The sequence below is a fragment of the Taeniopygia guttata genome, chromosome 5 (genome assembly GCF_048771995.1).
Source record: "Taeniopygia guttata chromosome 5, bTaeGut7.mat, whole genome shotgun sequence".
In the NCBI taxonomy this organism is placed as follows: Eukaryota; Metazoa; Chordata; class Aves; order Passeriformes; family Estrildidae; genus Taeniopygia; species Taeniopygia guttata.
Window position 1 is genome coordinate 31,891,839 of NC_133030.1, and position 14,060 is coordinate 31,905,898.

At 43.5% G+C, this 14,060-nt stretch overlaps 1 protein-coding gene across 5 annotated transcripts in view; it reads right to left on the reverse strand.

Moving 5' to 3' along the window:
* Window positions 1-14,060, reverse strand: part of RAD51B (RAD51 paralog B) — a 424,230-nt gene that overhangs the window by 9,403 nt on the left and 400,767 nt on the right. Inside the window, exon 11 of one of the 5 annotated variants that reach the window (XM_072930100.1) lies at window positions 5,807-6,400. The exons of the other annotated variants lie outside the window; for them this stretch is intronic. Coding sequence (XP_072786201.1) covers window positions 6,303-6,400 — 98 coding nt within the window. The 3' untranslated portion in view covers window positions 5,807-6,302. Of the gene's footprint in view, window positions 1-5,806; window positions 6,401-14,060 lie in introns of those variants that run through there. 5 annotated transcript variants of the gene reach the window in all.

Genomic DNA, 14,060 nt, shown 5'->3' on the forward strand with positions numbered 1-14,060 from the left:
TAAAAGGGAAAAAAGGAGGAGCCAGGGATTACAGATTGTTCAGTTTGACTTCAATTCCCGGAAAAATACTGGAACAAACAATCAAACTTTGGTAAGCACCTAAAACAAAACAAAGAGATGAATAATGGCCAGCACAGATTTGTCAAAAACAAATTGTGTAAAACAGGTCAAATTTCCTTTCATGACAGAATAAAGAACCCGCATTGATAAGGGACAAGCAATAGTATTCCTATATTTTGCTGGTGGTGAGGCTTTTGTCACAGTGTAACATGATACTCCAAAGCAAATTTAATTAAGGGAGTCTGTGATAGACGGAGCTGGTCTGGGATGATGGAATGCTGATTGGAAAACTGCCTGAAGAAAAGACTTATTAGCTATACTTTTAAAAGGGAACGATGGATCAAGAAGAGTTGGTGGGAATCTATACTGGTTCAGTCTGATTTAAGGGGATTATGAACAGCTTGGACAATGGAATAGAAAATATTACATTCTTGGCTACCACAAATCTGGAAGGGTACTATGGGTAATCTGAAATATAAGGCTACATAAAAAAAATATTTAGACAAATAGCCTTAAAAATAGGATTCATTTCAGTAAGGACAGTTCTCAGTTTCTATGCTTGGGCATTACCAAGAAAAAATAATTCTATTTATATAGGACAGTGAATTTTTGAGTAAGTAGCAGCACTGCATAAAAAGATCTGAGAGATATTCCAGGTTGCAATTCAAATCTGAGTTAATTGCTAATGTAAAAAGGACAAGTGCTTTACTAGGATTTGTGCTTAGAGGTGAACTCCACAAATAATCATTCTGTTCAGTTGTCTGTGAGCAGTTGGAGTGTAATGTCCAGCTTTGGGTGCTGTGCTCAAGACAAGGTCCAGAGGACAACTGGGGAATAATCAGAGGCCCTGAAAAACACAGCTAGGAGGGAAAAATGAACAAATTGACTTTCTTAAGTCTAGAGAAGACTGGGGCAAGATAGGGTTACTGCTGCCAGATACGTGAAAAGTGGCTGGGAAGAAAAGGGGAATAAATTGTTCACCATATAGATGATGGATAGGACAAGTAATGAGCTTAAACTACAGAAAAGGAGGTTGGGGTTGGATGTTAGAAGATGGCATGCAGTAAGGGTAATTACATACAGAAGTATCTGAGGAGGGTGTGGAATCACCATCCTGCTTTTAGGAAGAGGTTAGACAAGCCCTTGCCAAGTGTGACATAAGTATAATGATCCTGCCTTGGGACATGAGTCTGGACTGAGTGATTTTCTGAGATTCCTCCCAGCCGTATGAATCTCTGATTCTCTCCTGGCTGCTGGAGGATGCAAGGCTGATGCTGTAGAGCATTGCAAGTACTCCATGTTTGTGGTTTGCAGTGATCTCATTTGTGAGTGAGAACAAGAGCAGGAGATACATGTGCTGCTTTCTGGTTCAGAGAAAAAAGGCTGAAGTGACAGGTGAAGTCACCAAAGACTCAGATGTCCTTGGATTGTGAGAATATAGTCCTGTAGGTCTCTCATTTAAATGTGTCTGGTTCCCACATGGTGATGATATGTGAAACTAACCTTGACTGACCAGTGCAAAACAGTGTGTAAAGCCAAAGTAAAGATGAAACTTTGTCACTCTGACTGTTCCTAGGATTGCATGCTATTGCAGCCTCCTATAGAGCCAAGCAGAATAGCCTGTCTTTTATATAATTCAGGACTTTTGTTTCCATTTTGGTTGGAACCAGAGGCCAGTTCAGCCTGCAGTCCTGGCAGCAATGACACAGTCTGGCACTTGGAGCCCTAAAGCTTCCACAGTGTGAGAAACTGTTTTTTTACCTGTAGTCCCTGTGGGCCATTAGGAACAGAGCTTGATAAAGATTATTTTATGCAAACACTTAGAGAAATTTGTGTTTCTCTAGGAACTCCATGGAAGATAAATGGAAAAGGATACAAGCAGGAAGGACAGAAATATTCTTTTTTTTTTTTTTTTTCCAGTTTCCAAAGACAGCTTTTACAAACACTAGTATATAAATAGCAAAAAAAAAAAAAAAAAAAAAAAAAAAAAAAAAAAGGCTTATTTTAAAGAGGTGGTTAACCCAAAGTCCCTTGAAAAAATAGCAGAGAGCAAACACTGAAGTCTTTTAACTCTGTGTCATAATTTATAGCAGGTTTCCAATTGTGAAATCTCTCCGTGATGTGGGACAGATGTTATGGTGAGGAAAATAAAACAGACAACGGGATGGGAAATGCAGAGAAGATGAAATGACACTGTTTTGTAATCCTTATGGGAAACTTCTATATGGCTTTCCAAAATACTGTGCTGGTGAGCAATGAGGAAATAGATGAGCTATATAAACAGAGCCACTAGAGGTCTGTAACTGTTCCCAGGCAGTTTCCACAGAAACCGTCAGTCTCAAGGGCAGCTTTGGGAGGGGACTATTCTGCCCACCATCTTCTAAATGATCCTTTTAATAATCTGTCCAGACCTAGTTGTGTAAGAAATGGACAAAAATTGAGGTTTTCCAGTGCTCGTTCCGGTTCCTATGGCAGTAGATCAAAGGCAATAACAATACAGATTTAATTAATTCAGGAGAAGGAATTCCCACTTGCAGTGGTCTTAACCCAGCAGTGGAGGAAAGCTGTCAATCATAAAGGCAAAGGTGCTGAAACTGGCATGGATTTGTGGTTTGGTTTGTTTTTTTCCCTTCACACTAAGCAGTTCAGGAGGAGAGTAAAACAGTAAATGTCACCTGAGCTTCAGCAAAAGTAGGGGTTCACATTAATCAGTTTAACATATATATAAACATAGCAATTTATAACTGTGCCTGAACCATCCAGCTATAGGACATATGGACAATAACTGGGCCTGTCAAAAGAAACCTCTCTGAGGGAATTGTATTTCCTTGTCCCAGTTAAGTTTGGAGAACATCCCTATCAGCCTCACTCCAAGTGCCCATCTTCACACCAAAGACCAGCAGCATTCTTAAAGGCAGCAAAACCTGACAAACAAAAAGTTGGGGAGGAACTCACCTCCACCTTCCAGCTTGGTGTAAATCATAGGAGCAGAGGGGATTAAATTATTAGAAAGAACCAAGAATTACTGACTTAGCCAAAGAAGAGTGAAGGCAAGAATCCTTGCACAGAGCTAACATCAAAAAATGAAGAAAGGCCTTTTGGGAGACTGAGCAGGGAGCTGGCCACTTGGACTTTCTAGAATGCCTTAAAGACAAGAAGGAAAGATGAGAGAGGAAATTTGTTGATTTTACTTGCGCTAGAAATGACTACAATAGTAATCTGATGCAAATCTACAATGGGACATTTTAAGGAGGCCAGCTGAGAATGGAAAAATAGAAGAATGACTACTTTCCCATCAACAATATATTGTCTGAGTGAGAATAATATATGAGAAAGAACCCTACAGGAAGGAAAATATTGTAGAATTCTGCTGATGTTAAATGAATTTATTTCTTTGAATAATATCTTCAAAAACACATTTTTTCTTAAACAGAGGTTCTAAAATAAAATTTCACTCATAGCTGTGACAAAGCTCCTGTTGCCTACTCCTTTAAACAACTGCAGAATATCAAAGATGAAGTCAGCTCAAAAATCTGTTATCCCTTTGCCCCGTATGCCCTTACTTTCCTTTCCATATGCAGCTCATCTAACCTGGCCTGAGTTTCTTTCTCAACATGAGGGAAGTGACCCACATGACCCTTTGTGTGATTTCTGAAGTACTGAGCAACAGACAGCAGTGAGACAGCACCAGAGCCCTGCTGCAGCTGATTTTAGACAAAAATAAGTTGAACCCTGTGGCTAGTGTGTAGTTTGGTTCCAAGTGTCAAATACTTCAAGGGTTGAATTTGTCTAAATAAAATTGCAATGAGGACATTTTTGCCTTGGGCAAAACAGGGATAGGGGCTCATACCCAACTAGGGCAATCTAGTGATTTTTCTACCACTCTTTCAAACAGGCTTTAATTAGAAAAAATCAGATAAATAAAGACTCAGATCCAATGGCTTGGCTGATGAAGATACCTTAATACTTTTCACAGAAGTCCCCTGCACAAAATTATTTAGAAATTGTTTCCTATCTGCAGCCTGTTTCATCTTTGAACTCCAGCTGACATCATCCCAATGGCTTTAAAGGTCAAAGCTTTAGGGGGCTGACATACAAGAGAGGATCTTTACATTACAACATCTTACAGCCAGTCTTGTGGGTTTACCTGGAATCCTGCATGTGATTCCCAGTACTACACACAGTAAACATTCATTCAGACACACCATCTGTGCCCACACTGGGGCTCTCACCAACCCATATGTGTGTTTGTGTGGTTTCTCATCATGTGTGCTTTCACTGAAAGAGTAAAGTGAGGAAGAATGGGCCTTTCCATTTCTAGGAAGGCACTGAACAATCATGTCGTATATGAATCTGTAAAAAGGAAGTGCTCCCATTTGGAGGAGAATTTAGGTGCTGAGAAGAGAATGACTTTTTCTTGCTGGCACAATTTAATTTATCTACTTACTGGATATTGCCCCATTAAACCACTTGCAGCATGGCCAAGGTTAGGCTATATATAAGGCCTAATTGAACTCCGTTATGACACTTGGTTGAAAAACCCTTCACACCTTTAGACTTTTTTTTTTTTTTCATGCTTATCAGGTATCCTGTGTTACCTTGGGACCTCTCAAGGTCTTTTGCAGAGTTCAGTCCCTCTGGTAAAACATTAGAAAAGCTTTCTCCTACCCTATGGGATTAGACTCCAGAAGTGGTCAGTCTGGTCTTCCATGAAGCACTCTCTTGTGCTGCAGGGGCTGGCAGCAGACTTATCAGGGCTCATAGACTCAGTGGATCACACAGAACCAGTGTGCATGAGAGGACAGCACAAAAGCTGCCATCAGGTAGGACCCATATGCTGTAACAAAGGGAAATGGGGCAAGTCTCAGGCTCAAGGCATTTCCAGAAGGAGATGAGGTGATGCCTGCTGGTGGCATTGCTTTTGATACAGGAGGTCTTAAAATTACTTATTTTAAAAGTGTCATTTTTGATATTTTATAGCCAGCAGGTTCTTTTGGCACTGACGAGCCTCATCGTTGCACTTTAGATGTTATTAACATTCGCCACTACAGTTCTAGGGAGAGTCCTTGGGCTATTTGCTTCATAGTTGGAGTTTGGAGCCAAAATACTTACTGTAACCTGAGATTTAAAGGTTTTGCATGTTATTAAGAAAGCAAGATGCAGCCTGCCCTCTTCCCCATCCTTTCTTCAGGGTGGCTAAAGTATTGCAAATACAACACATGTATACTGCATTTTAGCTGACTTCACAAAAACGAATCTACAATAATGTAATTTTTATGTCAGTAACACATGTGCAAAGAATGTATGAAGTCCATGAAAGTATGTAAAGACTCATGCTACTTCTGTGTTTAATGATAGTGAGATATGAGGCTGCCATATCACACTGAGGTGTGCAAAGTTCTGGCTCTCTGAGCCAGCCTTTAAGAAGAAGGCTGGAAAGCATTTGCCTCCTCTGTGCCATTTGTGTTGTCAGGAATGTGCTAAAACCAAATTCCTGTATACTGGTAGTGACGACTGGAGTAGGCCCAGTCTCCACAGGAGTAAGATGAAGGCATTCTGCTTTTTGTGGTCCCTGATAATGTGGAAGTCTGTTGTGGATGCTTTGGATTTTTCTCAGGGACATAATTAGGAAGAGCCAGCTGATACCTACATGTGAACTTCCCTGTACAATATAACATTGGGAATTTTTTCTATTTACCTTAAATTTGAATTTTCGGGGTGGGGGAGAGAATAAAAGGTCCCGATATAATTTTATTTTTAATGTGTAAGTGCAATGCTTCAAGAAGTATTTTTTCCTGTAAGATTAACCCTCAAATACAGAGTTCTTCAGCTTATAATATATTTTCATGAAATCAGCGCTTTTCCTCTGCCCTTACCTGTCCTTTCCTCCTTTGTAACCCCAGAAAATGAAGTCTGGTACATTCCTGAAGACTGCTCCAAAATACACATCCAGCAATTGCCAACTTCTGCCTCAGCTGCACTAATGAGCCCCTTTAAACCACCAGTGCAATGCAGTAGGTGCTTATGAGAATGCTATTCAGCCATGGTCTGTGCTCCAGATACCAGGTTGGTTGTGAAGCAGGCAAGTTTCCAAAGCTGGGATGGCTTTCCTGTTGCCACTTTCCATGCCAGCTGTCTCAAGGAGTTGTTATAAAAGGTGCTAACCAGGTGCTTGAGAACAGGATTCTCATGTCCTTCCCTTTACCATGCTCTGGACATTGCTCCCAGGGAGGAAAATGCTATTAGAGTATTAGGTCATCCCGGTGCTTCCTGTTTCCTTGACTGATTCTCCTGTAGCTTGCTGTGCTGATTCTCAGGTCCCAGTGCACTGGGGTTACGGCTGTGTACAAAATAAAGGTGGAGAAATGAGTGGCTGCATCACAAAAGCGTATGACTGGACATTTTGTTTTGCAAGGCTGGTGAGACAATATGAATCATACTATTCCTCCCACACAGAAATCCCCTTCTGCTATAGTTATGCCTTGCATACCTAATAGCTTAGTAACTTCTCTGCAAAGCTGGGGAAAACTGTATCTCCCAAGTGGCCAAATGTCACTCTCCTCAGCTTTGGTCTCAGATATTGACACTGTGATTATCATAAGAAGTGCCAGTGGAAAATGATTGGATGCAAAAAGGGCAATTACCTCTCCTTTAGATATCCAAGAATAACTGGAATGTCCTTTAATATTTTGGTTACTCCACATGCTTACTTGTGAACCTTGCTGGGAGAATGGCAGCAGCATAACAAAAGCAGAAGAGTTTGTGGGATTATTCAAATCCCCCTGCTGCTCTTTATGAGCTTGTTTGATCAGAAGGGCTCAGCACAGCTCCACTGTGGCTCAAGCCTGACATTCACAACTATCTTTGCAGGTGAGTGAAGGCTTTCTGAAGGAGCCCAGGTGCTGGGAGGCTCAGAGTCCTCATGTCCCGGAGTCCAAGGCATGCAAAATGAGCACCATTTTGTTTACTGCCTGGTGGAGGCTTTCCAGAGTCCACATGCCATTGGTCACATGTGGAACCCTGCCATGGGTCATCACTTTGGGCAAATGCCTGGCAGGGAACAGGAAGTGGAACTGAGGAGAAGTCAGTGGTATCAGATTGGTGGGCAGCCAGGAGCTGCCAGCCACTTTCTCCATACACGTGTTGCAGTACACAACACAAGTTTCAGGTGCTGATCAGCAGTGCAATATGGGATAAAGAAGGAAATTCTGGCAGCATATTCTCTCTGGGAGCAAATCTGGCAGCAAATCTCTCTCTGGGAGAGATTTAGGCTGTGAGGAGGTGGGAAGACCTGTCTCAGGAAGATGTCTTGAATACAAGCTACTACAACTGGAAACTGCTACCCTTTCTCTTGTGTGTCTGGGAATACAGGGGCTGTGGGTCCTGTAGTTCAAGTTTACAAGTTTAAAACACTGAATTCAATGCATTTTCATAGGGCAAGTCTTGCCCATCAACTTCCAGGATGGTTTCACTGGGTCCAAAGCCTCATGAAGAACAGAAGGAGTATTTCCATCAGCTCCTTGAAGGCAGGTAAAGCAGCAAGGTTGGTGTGGCCACAGCCTCAGGTACTGAACATGCTGGGGCTGCATGGGGATGGGTGGGAAGTGTGGCTGGTGGGGATGTGGGACACGTCTGTCCAGACTCTGTGAAATTTTCTTTCCCTGGCCCCTGGTACCGGCTCTGTTCTGCCATTGCCAGCCCACCCCATCCTGCCCTGAGAGCGCTCGCCAAGCGCCCACCATCCCGGTGCCCGCCGCTCCCAGCTGCGCCAGCCGCTTGTTTTGGAGGCCCACAGCAATTCCCTCCGCCCTCACGCCCCTCTGTTTACAGTATCGCAGCCGCTTCCAGCCTGCGATAGCGCAGTGGCCGCCAGGTGACCCTGGCTTAGTGTAAATATTTTGCTTTCACTGGAAGGAAATGTGACATACATTTGGGGTGGAAGTTATCCAGAGGCTGTGGCCTCGGGAGCTGAACTGCTGGGAAGCCCCTGCCACAGTGCTGTCAAGGTACCAGCACTGTCAAACACATCGAGACACAGGGACTGTGCGCCAGCAAAGGGCCAGATTTGCTTCTCAGTGGCACAGCAAGGACAGCCGGGGCTCAGCGAGCTCATTCTGCCCAGGCACGGCACAGCGAGGCACAGCATGGCTGTCTGCCCTGGCACACCTCCCCTGGGCAGCTGAGCCCTGGTATGGAAGAAGGTCATAGCAGAGGGAGATGAGCAGAGGCACTTCCCAAACATCCATGTGAGTTTGGAGCAAAGACACCATAAAAAACAATTATTTATGTTTCTTAAACCATGTGGCCATGTCCCAGTCTCCTGCTAATGGGCTTTGTCCTGCACTGAGGACAGTCTGGTTTAAGGCCTGGATAGATTTTAAAAGCTGCCTCCAGCTGAGGGGTGTTTGCTGTTGGTGACACTTGCGATCGCCTGCCTCAGCCTGACTGATTGTAGATATGTTTAAAAAGGAATAGTAATACAATGCTTAAAGGCATATTGTACCAAGTAGCTAGTGTAATTTTACATTTTACATCTGATAAATATTAATTGATGGTATTTCAAAGTACAAAAGGTGCTGGGAATTCATGCATTGACAGGAGAGAAACAGATCTCCCATATTTAACCATGAGCTTGCTGAATTTGACTTGGCATAGCTGGTTACCCTGGAGTGGTGTCTGCTTTTTTGGCATCCCTCCCTGTCATAACGAGGTGCTGACTTCCCACAGGACAGCCCAGCAGCCTCCCCAGGGAATCAAAGAGCCAGATTATCCAGAATGGGCAAGCTGTGCCAAGTCAAGGGTTTGTTTTGGTAAAGATCCAGAAAATAAGGCTCAAACCTGTTGAGGTTTTAGGCCTTGCCTAGGCCCCGTCCTTATCAACTGCTGTGAGCTTAATTACCAACCTTTGTTTCTCCTGACAGTCAAATGTGTTATGGAGAAAATGCATGTGTGTTCGATTCACTTGTGAAAGGCTTGACAGTGGATAATTTAAAATCAAATTACAGTCTGATGTTAAAACAAACCCAGAAAGTTCCATTTCACAGGGCAATGCTCTTCATGCACTAAAATAAAAGCTGATACATCTGCGTGGTAATGCTCAGCCAGTTCACAAAACTACAGGGAGGTTGATTGACTTTTTAGGAAGATCCCCAGTGAATATTAAACAGACCCTGACATTCCTAGCACCGCTGCTTGAGATCAGCACTTCACTACGTGCAGAGACATTTAAACAGCTCTTGCAGCAACCACTGACACCATCACACTGAATCCTGCCTGGGAGACCTTAGAAATGAGTCATGGAGGGGAATTATCCTGTTCCTTAGAACACACTGCCAGTGTGCTTAGCTGAACAGCAGTGGAAAAGGAAGGAAATGAAATAAAAATTTTCAGAATTGGAAATTTTCATTGCATCATCTCATAATTAGAAATGAACAAACACATATACGCACACATATATGTACGTATGCATACAATTACATATACATGCAGGCCAAAAAAAGCACCAGGAAGCTGTTGCAACCAAAACATGTGCCACACAATCCAGAAACAGGACGTTCTGTTCATAGTAGAACATAATGTAGCTCATGGAAGCTCAAGGATGAAGCAATAAAAGTTGTGTACTAGCCAGTTCAAGGTTACACAAAAACATTAAGCTCCCTCTTGTTTAGAAGACACTGAAATGTGATACATGAACGAAAAAAGAAGTAATATCTTTAAATCTTAAGAAAGTATAGCTGTTTTACTCTATAGGGATCTATGGGATCCTCCATTCTGAGGAAGAAAAAAAAAACTTCTTTTTCCCAGCTGGAAAGAGGGATTCATTTTAGGTTGAAGCAATATGCATGTGATATTCCTCATGTGGTAAATTAAGTGTAGGTTGGCAAGTCTATGGGCTGCTCACCATCTCTATTTAACATTCAGAGCTGTGCTGTGGCACTGAGAACTGAGGCTGTGGGACATCATGGGGCCACTCCTTAGTGCGGGTCATGCTGCTCTTGCATCTCTGTATTCAGACTTAGAACTGAAAACCATGCCAAAGCTCTTGCCTCAGGACTTCAGCTGAGCTTTGAAATCACCAGCAGCAGCAGGTTAGCCACCGCCAGTGCCCTGCAAGGCACTTCTGTGCTTGTGTGAAGCAGGAGAGTTATGGAGAGGGATTTTTGGCTGCCCCAGCCTTTGGGTGTGCTGTGTTATGTAGTGCACGTGCTGTGAGCTGCTGCTTCTCTTGAGTGCAGCCAGAACGAAGGGGCAAGACCAGCAAGGTGCCAGTCCATGAACTCACTGCCACTACGGATATGAAATGCTGGGAAAGGGCAAAGGAGCTCCCAGCCATTTCAGGCAGGCTCAGTTCCCTGCCTGGATGATGACAGACCAGTCTCCCATCACAGACTCTGTTTAACAACAGATTAACTGAATTCTTTAGAGCTTTTCTTGTGCTGAAAGGACGTTGCCCAAAGCAGCTGAAAAGACAGCCCACGTATCCAATACTAGCAGCTCTTTTTGATCCGCTTTTTCTTTGACATTGCCTGGGGCACCCTCCCCCCACAGCCCTGCAATGTAAATTCACTTTTTAATGTAGTTGGTTTGGATTTCTGAGGAGTGTAAAGTGCCAGCCACCAAAAGGGCCAGTCAGAAGAATTGCCATCTAAAAGACCAGCTGGCAGAGAAGTGATTTAACCTGACAAAAAAAAGGTGTTGAGACTAGTTTGATTATTTTGGGGGTGGAGTGTGAGGGCAGGTGGTAGTGTTGGCACAAAGAAAGAGATCTGGACCCAGTAGAAGCAGCTTATTCAGCCAAGCATCAAAAGTGGTGCCAGCTCTAGATAAACTCTGCTGCTCCTCTTGCGGTTTTCATCTAGACTTGTCCCAGTCAGCACCAGGAACTGCCAACGGGTGCATCTCATCAATAAAACCAGGCTAGAAGAGACTTGTGCTATGTTTCCTGTGTGCTTGCCATGAATCAGGATGTATCTTGCACCCAGATCCCCACTTAGCTGTGCCAGTTCCAAGAGCTGGCTTGGTATTTACACCACCCTGTATGGGAGCTGGGGCAGCCATCAGCCTGAGCAGCAGGAGGAAACCTCTCCCTTGCTCACAAGTGCTCACTTCTGGGGTTTTGACCCATTACAGATGGTGCAGTGGGATGTGTGGGGTGTGTGGGGTATGTGGTGTGCTGCGAATTGCAGCTCTGGACAGCTTTAGTGGTCACCACCATCACTATGTAAACCCCTGTGAAGCACATGGTTCACTTTCCAAGCACGAAGCTGTCCCATAGAGACATGTATATTTCAAGAAGAGGAGAAAAAGATACATGTGGCATTTGTTTTTGAGCTAGAAAACATGAAAATTATGCTCAACAAGAAAATACACTGAGAGGTAGCTGGGAGGGCTCTGTCCTTTCAATCTCTGTGTCTATCAACAGAAGAGGTGCTTGAAAATTGCACCCATCATTTTCTTTTGCAGAGTAATAAGCAAATAGGTTTTAGCCTGTCGCCTGCAGGGAAATGGTTTTGTAATGGAAGGAGCACTCTGAACTAGATCAACAAACAAGAGAATGGCTGTGTTTGTTTTTCCATGCACTGGAGGTGAGGGCTCAACCATGCTGGGGTTTCTTTCACATCCTCTCCACTTGACACAGGGCAGGGGACAGGCCCAGACACAAGAAGAGCTGCACATCTACATGGAGGGAGCACCGCAACAACAAAACTTTTGGTCTCTGTCTTCCCCCCACATGTTCAGTGCCCTTCCTGTCAGTGGAGTGGGAGATGTGGGTCTCTCGGCGTGCCTGATGCTCTCCCTCTGGCAGTACTTTCATTAGTGTCTTAAACCAGAAACCAGCACTTGTCACTGACAGGAGAGTTGCCTGAATGTCTCACTGCCCCTGGCTACTTGCTTCCTCCCCTCAGCTCTTGTGCAATCATAGTGAAGTGCATCGGTGAGTGCAGCTGGACCACAACCAACCAAGGACTACAAAAAGGATGCATTTCTTTAAAATCCAGTGGTTCCCCACTCCAGTTCACTCTCTTGCATTGGGAGTGAGCCTCTTTTGGCAGTGATGATGACTTACTGGGAGAGACATTCACGGCCCTCTGGCCTGGGGCAAGGGATGACCTAGGTGGGGAGGGCCCTGCTGGCCCCAGGGCATTCCTGCCTGCCCATGTGGGTGGCAGAAGAAAGCAGTAAGTAAACTGAATTAATCAGCCAGAAGGTTCGATACTGGTGGAAGTATCTAGCTCACATACATACATATACTTACAGAAATGCACTTTACTACAGCCAATTTCACATGAGGCAGGTATTTTTTGCTTATTGATTATGAATCCAGAACTACCAGTGTAGTTTTTTTCATGCTACATATGCTTTGTTGGTGTGTCTGAAGGATGTGTGCCCAGCACAGGCTCAGGCTAAGCATTAAGTTGGGAAAAGAGAATTACCTATCCAGACAGAGGCATTTTTGCCTCCTTTAAGCTGCATTCCAAAGACAGACAATTATTTGGAAGTATCTTGTGTGCTTAATCAATGCACAGGAAGCATTTGTAGAGGCAAGGGCAGCAGTGAGTGTATGCTTTAATCCTGTTTCAGACACAGCATTCCCCTTACCTGCATTTGAGCTGTTAGCTCAAAGGCAGGCCCACAGCTGGAATGAATAGCTTAAGATAGCCCTCTCCATGTCTAGGCCACTGGATGCCCATATGGCTTATGTTTTTAATGTATATTCCCCGTGTCCCTCTTTTCTCCTAGCAGAAGGACAGAGGTATTTCTGTGTGTCTTGTGTGTGCCAGGCCAGGCAGCCCTGTGCCTGTACAAGTGCTTGTAAGCACACGCAGATATAGATGTGCCCATACAGACCCAGATGTGCCCAGACAGACCCACATTACTAGTCACATTTACATCTGTCTATATGCATGCCTATTCTGCCATGCAATCAACATATATACAAGTCTGTTGAAACAAGCCAATTTTTTTCCTCTCCTGAATTGCCAAATGCTGGAAGCCGCAGGCTAGCTATTGTGGTTACCCTGATTCCCAGGTTTCTCCTGCAGTTGGCAAGTAAGCGGCACTGTGAGTTTCCTAACAACTGGGATGAAGTTTTGTGTAAATCACCTTCTAGGCGTTAGACTTTTCCCAGCAAAAGAGGGGGGTGGGTGTTTCCCAGCAAAAGAGGAGGGAGAATTGCTCTCTTTGATGTGGGGATTAGTTCACATGTCAGCATTATCCCCTTTTTTTTAATATGCTGTGATTTATAGAAGGGCGGCTATGAGAGATAGCCAAGGGGACACCCCACGTGGGACTGACAGACACCACCTCCCAGAAAATACCTACAACTAAAGAAGCTGGCATCAACAGAAAGACTCCAAATGCAAAAAAAAAAAAAAAAAAAAAAAAAAAAAAAGAAAAAAAGAGAAAGCATTGTAAAAAAGCCCTGTTTTGCCTAACAAATGCTTTTTAAAAATTAGGATGTGCTTTACTGCTTATTGAGCAGAAACTGGTTTTCCCAGCAGCAGAGGGGGACTCTTTCTGCACATCCACAATAAAGAAATTATAAATGCTTTTTTCTCTTAAAAAAAAAGTTTGTTTTGTATTTTCCCCTTAGAGCACACATCATTAGTGAGAACGAGCATGGTTTCAAAAATGATTATGCTCACTTGAGACATATTTAGCAATGGGACTGCTTCAGTCAGATTTTCCACATTCTCCTGCATGAATATTTTATCAGTGCTTTAGAGAAACTTCACTTTTTGGTCAAAAGTTATATGATTGTTCTGCAATCCAATCTTATGTCTATTAGTGTTGAAGGAAACTTTCCTGATGTTTTTCATGGGAACTGGATAAGGCTCTGACTTATTAGGCTAGAAGACATATACAGAGTAGCTTTGCTTAGCATATCTGAATTATTTGGGCTTAATCCCTTGTGGAGTGTATGGCTGAGAGGCTGGCAAAGGAGACAGTGATAGATACAGTAAGCGATTTAACTAACTTTTATAGTTTGTATCAGTATT